This window comes from Mandrillus leucophaeus, unplaced genomic scaffold (assembly GCF_000951045.1).
Source record: "Mandrillus leucophaeus isolate KB7577 unplaced genomic scaffold, Mleu.le_1.0 Scaffold1567, whole genome shotgun sequence".
NCBI lineage: Eukaryota > Metazoa > Chordata > Mammalia > Primates > Cercopithecidae > Mandrillus > Mandrillus leucophaeus.
The window spans coordinates 120,634-129,677 of record NW_012101551.1 but is presented as its reverse complement, the minus strand read 5'-3'; the positions used below and the strand labels follow the sequence as shown (position 1 = coordinate 129,677).

General features: G+C 38.6%; 1 protein-coding gene across 1 annotated transcript in view; it reads left to right on the top strand.

The window, feature by feature from the left end:
- Window positions 1-9,044, top strand: part of LOC105536197 (tetratricopeptide repeat protein 29) — a gene marked incomplete at its 5' end in the record, with an annotated part of 190,646 nt that overhangs the window by 62,681 nt on the left and 118,921 nt on the right. The window contains one exon of the mRNA XM_011975479.1: window positions 4,825-5,053. Coding sequence (XP_011830869.1) covers window positions 4,825-5,053 — 229 coding nt within the window. The remainder of the gene's footprint in view (window positions 1-4,824; window positions 5,054-9,044) is intronic.

The window sequence follows — 9,044 nt, the reverse complement described above, 5'->3', positions numbered from 1 at the left end:
ACTTTGCTGAAGTTGCTTATCAGCTTAAGGAGATTTTGGGCTGAGACGATGGGGTTTTCTAAATATACAATCATGTCATTTGCAAACAGAGACAATTTGACTTCCTCTCTTCCTATTCGAATACCCTTTATTTATTCCTCTTGCCTGATCGCCGTGGCCAGAACTTCCAATAATATGTTGAATAGGTGTGGTGAGAGAGGAACATCCTTGCCTTGTACCGGTTTTCAAAGGGAATGCTTCCAGCTTGTGCCCATTCAGTATGATATTGGCTGTGGGTTTGTCATAAATAGCTCTTATTATTTTGAGATACGTTCCATCAATACCTAGTTTATCAAGAGTTTTTAGCATGAAGGGGTGTTTAATTTTATTGAAGACCTTTTCTGCATCCGTTGAGATAATCATGTGGTTTTTGTCGTTGGTTCTGTTTATGTGAGAGAAATTATGTTTTGTGATTCGCGTATGTTGAACCAGCTTTGCATCCCAGGGATGAAGCCAACTTGATCGTGGTGAATAAGATTTTTAATGTGCTGCTGGATTTGGTTTGCCAGTATTTTATTGAGGATTTTCGCATCAATGTGCATCAGGGATGTTGGCCTGAAATTTTCTTTTTTGTGTGTGTCTCTGCCAGGTTTTGTTATCAGGATGATGTTGGCCTCTAAGATGAGTTAGGGAGGAGTCCCTCTTTTTCTATTGTTTGGAATAGTTTCAGAAGTAATGGTACCAGCTCCTCTTTGTACCTCTGATAGAATTCAACTATGAATCTGTCTGGTCCTGGGCTTTTTTTGGTTAGTAGGCTATTAATTACTGCCTCAATTTCAGAACTTGTTATTGGTCTATTCAGGGATTTGACTTATTCCTGGTATAGTCTCAGAAGGGTATATGTGTCCAGGAATTTATCCATTTCTTCTATATTTTCTAGTTATTTGCATAGAGGTATTTATAGTATTCTCTGATGGTAGTTTGTATTTCTGTGGGATCAGTAGTGATATCCCCTTTATCATTTTTTATTGCATCTGTTTGATTATTCTCTCTTCTCAATTAGTCTGGCTAGCATTCTATCTATTTTGTTAATCTTTTTTTTAAAAAAAACAGCTCCTGGATTCATTGATTTTTTGAAGGATTTTTTTGTGTCTCTATCTTCTTCAGTTCTGCTCTGATCTTAGTTATTTCTTGCCTTCTGCTAGCTTTTGAATTTGTTTGCTCTTGATTCTCTAGTTCTTTTAATTTTGATGTTAGGGTGTCGATTTAAATCTTTTCTGCTTTATCAATGTGGGCATTTAGTGCTGTAAATTTCCGTCTAAACACTGCTTTAGCTGTGTCCCAGAGATTCTGGTACGTTGTGTCTTTGTTATCATTGTTTTCAAAGATCTTATTTATTTCTGCCTTAATTTTGTTATTTACCCAGTAGTCACTTAGGAGCATGTTGTTCAGTTTCCATTTGTGGTTTTGAGTGAGTTTCTTAATCCTGAGTTCTAATTTGATTGCACTGTGGTCTGAGAGACTGTTTGTTATGATATCTATTCTTTTGTATTTGCTAGGGAGTGTTTTACTTCCAATTATGTAGTCAATTTTAGAATAAGTGTGATGTGGTACTGAGAAGAATGTACATTCTGTTGATTTAGGGTGGAGAGTCCTGTAGATGCCTATTAAGTCCACTTGGTCCAGAGCTGAATTCAAGTCCGGAATATCCTTGTTAATTTTCTGTCTTGTTGATCTGTCTAATATTGACAGTGGGGTGTTAAAGTCTCTCATTATTATTATGTGGGATTCTAAGTCTCTTTGTAGGTCTCTAAGAACTTGTCTTACTCATCTGGGTGCTCCTGTATTGGGTACGTATATATTTAGGCTAGTTAGCTCTTTTTGCTTCATTGATCCCTTTACCATTACGTAATGCCCTTCTTTGTCTTTTTTTTCATCTTTGTTGGTTTAAAGTCTGTTTTATCAGATACTAGGATTGCAACCTCCGCTTTTATTTTGCTTATCATTTACCTGGTAAATATTCCTTCATCCCTTTATTTTAAGCCTATGTGTGCCTTTGCACATGAAATGGGCTTCCTGAATAGAGCACACGGATGAATCTTCAGCCTTTATCAAATTTGCCAGTCTGTTTCTATTAATTGGGGTATTTAGCCCATTTACAGTTAAGGTTAATATTGTTGTGTGTGAATTTGATTCTGTCATAACGATGCTAGCTGGTTGTTTTGCCCGTTAGTTGATGCAGTTTCTTCATAGTGTTGATGGTCTTTACAATTTGGTGTTTTTGCAGTAGTTGGTACTGATTTTTTCTTTCCATATTTAGTGCTTCCTTCAGGAGCTCTGGTAAGGTAGGCCTGGTGGTGACAAAATCTCTCAGTATTTGCTTGTCTGTGAAGGATTTTATTTCTCCTTCAATTATGAAGCTTAATTTGACTGAATATGAAATTTTGAGTCAAAAATTCTTTTAAGAGTGTTGAATATTGGCCCCCACTCTCTTCTGGCTTGTAGGTTTCTGCAAAGAAATCCACTGTTAGTCTGATGGGCTTCCCTTTGTGGATAACCCGACCTTTCTCTCTGGCTGCCCTTAATACTGTTTCCTTCATTTCATCCTTGGTGAATCTGACGATTATGTGTCTCAGAGTTGCTCTTCTCAAGGAGTTTTGTGGTGTTCTCCGTATTTCCTGAATTTGAATGTTGGCCTGTCTTGCTAGGTTGGGAAGTGCTCCTGTATAGTATCCTAAAGCGTTTTCTAACTTGGGTCCATTCTCTCTGTCACTTTCAGGTACACCAATCAAATGTAGATTTGGTCTTTTCACATAGTCCCATATTTCTTGCAAGCTTCTTGCATTCTTTTTCTTTTTTCTCTAATCTTATCTTCACACTTTATTTCATTAAGTTGATCTTCAATCTCTGATATCCTTTCTTCTGCTTGATCAATTCAGCTATTGATACTTTTGTATGCTTCACGAAATTCTCGTGCTGTGTTTTTCAGTTCCATCAGGTCATTTATATTCTTCTCTAAACTGGCTATTTTCGATAGCAATTCGTCTAACGTTTTGTCAAGGTTCTTAGCTTCCTTGCATTGGATTAGAACATGGTCCTCTAGCTCAGAGGAGTTTTTTTATTACCCGTTTTCCGAAACCTACTTCTGTCAATTCGTCAAACTCATTTTCCATCAAGTTTTGTTCCCTTGCTGGTGAGGAGTTATGATCCTTTGGAGAAGAAGAGGCATTCTGGATTTTGGAATTTTCAGCCTTTTTGTGCTGGTTTTTTCTTATCTTCGTGGGTTTATCTACCTTTGGTCTTTGATGTTGGTGACCTTCGGATGGCATTTCTGTGTGGACATCCTTTTTGTTGATGTTGATGCTATTCCTTTACGTTTGTTAGTTTTCCTTCTAACGGGCCCCTCTCCTGCAGGTCTGCTGGAGTTTGCTGGAGGTGCACTCCAGACCCTGTTTGCCTGGGTATCACCAGCGGAGGTTGCAGAACAGAAAGATTTTTGCCTGTTCCTTCCTTTGGAAGCTTCGTCATGGAGGGTCATCCTCCAGATGCCAGCTGGAGCTCAACCCCTGCTGGGAGATGTCTCTCAGTCAGGAGGCACGGGGGTCAGGGACCCACTTGAGGAGGCAGTCTGTCTCTTAGCAGAGCTGGAGCACTCTGCTGGCAGATCTGCTGCTCTCTTCAGGGCCAGCAGCCAGAAATATTTAAGTCTGCTGAAGCTGTGCCCACAGCGGTCCCTTCTCCCAGGTGCTGTGTCCCAGGGACATGGGAGTTTTATATCTATAAGCCCATGACTGGGGCTGCTGCCTTTCTTTCAGAGATGCCCCGCCCAGAGAGGAGGAATCTAGAGAGGCAGTTTGGCTGCAGGGGCTTTGGGGAGCTGCAGTGTGCTCCACCCAGTTGGAACTTCCCAGAGGCTTTGTTTATATTGGGAGGGGAAAACCGCCTACTCAAGACTCAGTAATGGTGGATCCCCCGCCCCCACCAAGCTCGAGCATCCCAGGTTGACTTCAGACTGCTGGGCTGGCAGCGAGAATTTCACGCTAGTGGATCTTAGCTTGGTTGGCTCCGTGTGGGTGGGATTCGCTGAGCTAGACCACTTGGCTCCCTGGCTTCAGCCTCCTTGCCAGGGTAGTGAATGGTTCTGTCTTGCTTGCATTGCAGGCAGCACTGGGGTGTGAAAAAAGAACTCCTGCTTGGTGTCTACCCAAATGGCCACCCTGTTTTGCACTTGAAACCCAGGGCCCTGGTGGCATAGGCACCGGAGGGAATCTCCTGGTCTGTGGGTTGTGAAGACCATGGGAAAAGCATAATATCTGGGCCAGAGAGCACCATTCCTCACAGCACAGTCCCTTGTGGCTTCCCTTGGCTAGGCGAGGAAATTCCCCAACCCTTGTACTTCCCAGGTGAAGCAGTGCCCCATCCTGTTTTGGCTTGCCCTCTGTGGGCTTCACCCACTGTCTAACCCTTCCCAAAGAGATGAGCTGGTTACTTCAGTTGAAAATGCAGAAATCACCCACCTTCTGTGCTGAGCTCACTGGATGCTACAGACCAGAGCTGTTCCTATTAGGCCATCTTGCCAGACATTGCAGAACTTAAGTCTTATATAGCTTAGTCTAATAGATAGAACTTTCCTACTAAGTTAATTTCAAGATATTGAATGGTGAGTAATCACAGCTCTTTAAGAGAACCTTATCCTAATAGCCTGCTTGCCATCTGTTTCTTCTTGAAGATGAACTGCTATAACTGTCGAAAGGTCAGTGTGGGACATGCCAGGGTAAGGTCGGAAAATATGTGAAATGGTGAAATTAAAAGTAAGAAAGAAAATTCTTTCTCTTACCTTTTTAGGGACACTACAACAAAGCTTCTCAACGCTTTCAGCAAGCTTTTGACACAACAGTAGAGCTAATGAGCATGCCTCTGATGGATGAGACAAAAGTTCACTATGGAATAGCAAAAGCTCATCAGATGATGCTTACAGTGAACAACTATATAGAGTCTGCAGATCTCACCAGCCTCAACTACCTGCTGTCATGGAAGGAGAGCAGAGGTGACATTGAACCTGATCCAGTTACTGGTAAGGCATTGGTTTTTAGAACACTTTAGTTTTCATATCATTCTCAGTGATTAATTCACTTTCATTGGAAAGGTTCACTCAAGTGTTGGTGATTTTAATTTGATTGGTAATTTTAATTTTAATTTTAATTTTATGGATCTATTACTACATGAAAGTTGGATATGCTTGTTGCTAAATTATACCTTTGATGTTTAAGAGAAGCATAAAATAGTGGTAATAATGTGGTGTACCTGATAAATCACCATTCTCATGCTGTGTTTTTTTTTTTCATCAGTTATCTTAGTCAACAATACGTACTGATGAGGCATAGGAATGTGAAATAAGCTTATGCTTTTTTAGCATGCTCTGTGTTATACCTTACTGAAAAGAGTGACTGTTGATGAATGCTAATTTGCTTTATCTGCTTACTTTACTGATGAGTACTTTTATCAGTTTGAGTTTGAATATTAATTTAGAAAATACCTGGTAGTAATCTTTCTCAATTCTACTTTTTTCCTACATACTTTTTCTTATGAAGAATTCTATTCAAAATAGTCAATTAAAAACCAACAACTAGAAGGGATGCAGGGGTCACTATTATGTGCCAACTAGGTTTGGCTCAAGTCCCCAGTTAAGAACTTTAGAATGGGATATTTTAAAAAACAAAACAAAATTAAATTAAAAAAAATACTGCCTATGACAGACTTTAGAGTTTCTTTTATTTCTGTGCAAATCAAACTTTTTAAAGTAAAATATTTTGGCATAACTCAAATGGAATCATAAGACAAACCTATTGTAATGTGAAGAAGTATCTTCTATTTGATTTGAACTCTTTGTTTTCCCCTGTGGTCATTTAGATGAAACAACAATCTATTTTGGTATTTATTTCCTCCATAGAATAAATTGTAAATAATAGCAAATTAAGCACACATGAGTTTTGTTGACTTTTTTAGGTCAGTAGAATATTACTTAACAACGCACCATCCTCTACTTATAAAATAAGGAAAGATCTTCCAAATACATCCATAGTAAGAGAAAACAAGATGAAGTCTTCAAAAAATTGGCAGCTTCTTGAGTTTCAGTGTGTTCAAACACTTCCAAAATATTTACAGTCCATTATTAACTGACTGCTTTCAGGTCATATTGTGCTTACTTCAGCATGCTGTCTTGTCATCATGTATTTGAGAGTTCTGTAGTTTTGAGTTATGTATCCTTCAGGTTCTCATATTTTCTGCCCAGAATGGCAGAAAATAACACAGAGGAAACATGACCCATATTAGATTACTTATTCTGATGAAGGTTTAGTAGAAGATAAATAAAACTACTCGCATTTTCAGATTTATTTTGGATAAACTCCGACCATCACAATGGTAATTATGAAAAAAAAAATACTCCTGAAAAAAGTATCTTCTGATCAGACCTATGTCCATTCAAGGCCATCCTGATTTTCGCTTTAAAAAAATCTTTTTTTTTTGAGATGGAGTCCTGCTCTGTCGCCCAGGCTGGAGTGCAGTGGCACGATCTCGGCTCACTGCAAGCTCTGCCTCCCAGGTTCACGCCATCCTCCCGCCTCAGCCTCCTGAGCACCTGGGACCACAGGCGCCCACCATGATGCCCGGCTAATTTTTTTTTGTATTTTTAGTAGAGACGGGGTTTCACAGTATTAGCTAGGAGGGTGTCGATCTCCTGACTGGGTGGTCTACCTGCCTCAGCCTCCGAAAGTGCTGGGATTACAGGCGTAGGCCACCACACCTGGCTTTTTTGTTTTTCTTTATTCTGTAAGACTATGTATTTTTCTATACATTTTATGTTTTATTTCCATGCTTTTGTAAGGTCACATTTTTTTTTTCCCCAACAGGACTTAGGAGCAAAACAAAAGCATATCAAAATATTATTCAGACATTAAAAAACAGCTGTTCGCCTGGTAGAAGGGGGCAGATTAAGTTGTTCAGAATGCTATAAAATAAAACAATCATTTGCTGATTTATTTAATCTACATTAGAAATATATGCATGGATGAGCCACAACATTATAAAACTGAAAAATAAAAACCTTTTGGATCCAAGTATAAGTGAGAAATTAATTCTCATACTACTGTCATGGTTTAACATTTTCAGAGGTAGCCATTCTATTTGGAAATAAAGCCTGTAGGATATTATCAAACACATTTGTTTACATAGACATTTTTTTTAGTTCAAAAGACAGGAAATTCTGCTTTAAAATGCTTCAGAAATATTTCTTGAACCACAACTTTTAACACTATCTCTGCTCTGCTTAAAAATCTTCCTTGGCTCCCCGCTGCCTGCTCATTAAATACAAGCTTCTCAACCTTTTCTGACCACTTCCCTCCCCTGCCTTATGCCACTCCCCCTGCCCTCTGCACATCACATGCTTTACTATCACCTACTTTCAGTTCTAGCCCCATCCAGGAAAATCTTGCCATTTTGCTAAGTCATTCTCAGATGCTGAACGCTTCCATGATGCCCTCTCATTTAAATGTGGTCTCTTCTCTGTCCCGCATTGAATGTCATTCATTTCTCTCCACGCACTTTTCATTTGGCATATTCTGCATCCTACGACGGCCATTTCTGTAATCCCCTTAACTGCCTGATTAAGGGTATAAGTCTCTTGAAAACAGGTCCTTGTTCTTGATATTCCCTACAAAAGAAGACACGATGTTTGGCATCTACTAGGTACCAAGTAAATATTTGTTGAATTAAATGGAATTCAAAATGAGTTATGTATGCCCTAATCATAAACTAGTTTGCATTTACTACTTTTTAAACAAAATGCATAGTTTCCCCATCTTCTTGGAAAACCTGTGATCCAACACTGCATTTTGATTACTATCCAATTATCACATGAATGAAGGATGACACTCACCCAACATGATGTCAACAAAATGAAAAAATACAAAAATATTATTTGGAAATCTGAGCAGCTTTTAAGTTTTCAACTTTTGCCTCTCTTCTAAGAAAAGGCGTCTTTAATCTTGCCATTGAAGGGCCCTATGTATTCAGAAAAAAACAGATCAAAGATCAGAAAGATACATTTTAAAAGCTGTGCAGTTATCTTCACCTCTGAGACTTCCATCCTCCAAACAAATCATTAGCTCAGAGAGCAGGCAATATTCTTTTAAGCAGAGGAACATGACCTCCTAAGGGAATAGAGCAGTGAGAGCACTCAGGTCTCTAGATGAAATAGAACGGTGAGTCACCAGCAATCATCTCTCATCTTTATACCTTTCAGAGGGAACACAGCAAATATAGACACCTTCATTCTATTCTAACACTCTTAGATAGGGTTAGACCTGATTGCTTATTCTTTCTTTCCAATATTAAAATAAGAATAGATTATCCTTCCAAACTTAAGGATTTAGAAGAAATTCAAATTTATTGCAGTTCAATAAAATTGTTCATCCTAAACCAACTGAAATTAGTTGGCTCCAGAAGACTTAAGAGCCTATGAATTTCTGCTGATTTCTCCAGAATATAGTTTACTTTCCTTACTAGAGCTATTATCTCTACAGTCAAGAAGAATTTTTTTTTTTTTTAATGAAAGGCTCATTCATCTGGCCTTTTGGAGATCTCAGACCCACGTATGGAACAGCAACACAGAAGCAAAAGCTTTCCATATTCAACTTAATAGCAGTGTTAGCCTAGAAATGTAATTACAGCCATTTAAACACCAACATTGTTTTTTTTCTTATTTCAGACAATATTTATTAAGTTGACAATAATTGTAACCATCATCCAGTATTTATTAAGGACCCATAATTATGCTGTGTGCTACATAATTACACAATCAATACCTCATGTGTTGCTTTTGTTTGTATTATCATGAAGTGCTCTCTGTGTATATGCTTTATTATTATTTTTTTATTATTATTATACTTTTAAGTTCTAGGGTACATGTGTACAACCTGCAGGTTTGTTACATATGTATACATGTGCCATGTTGGTGTGCTGCACCCATTAACTCGTCATTTACATTAGGTATATCTCCTAATGCT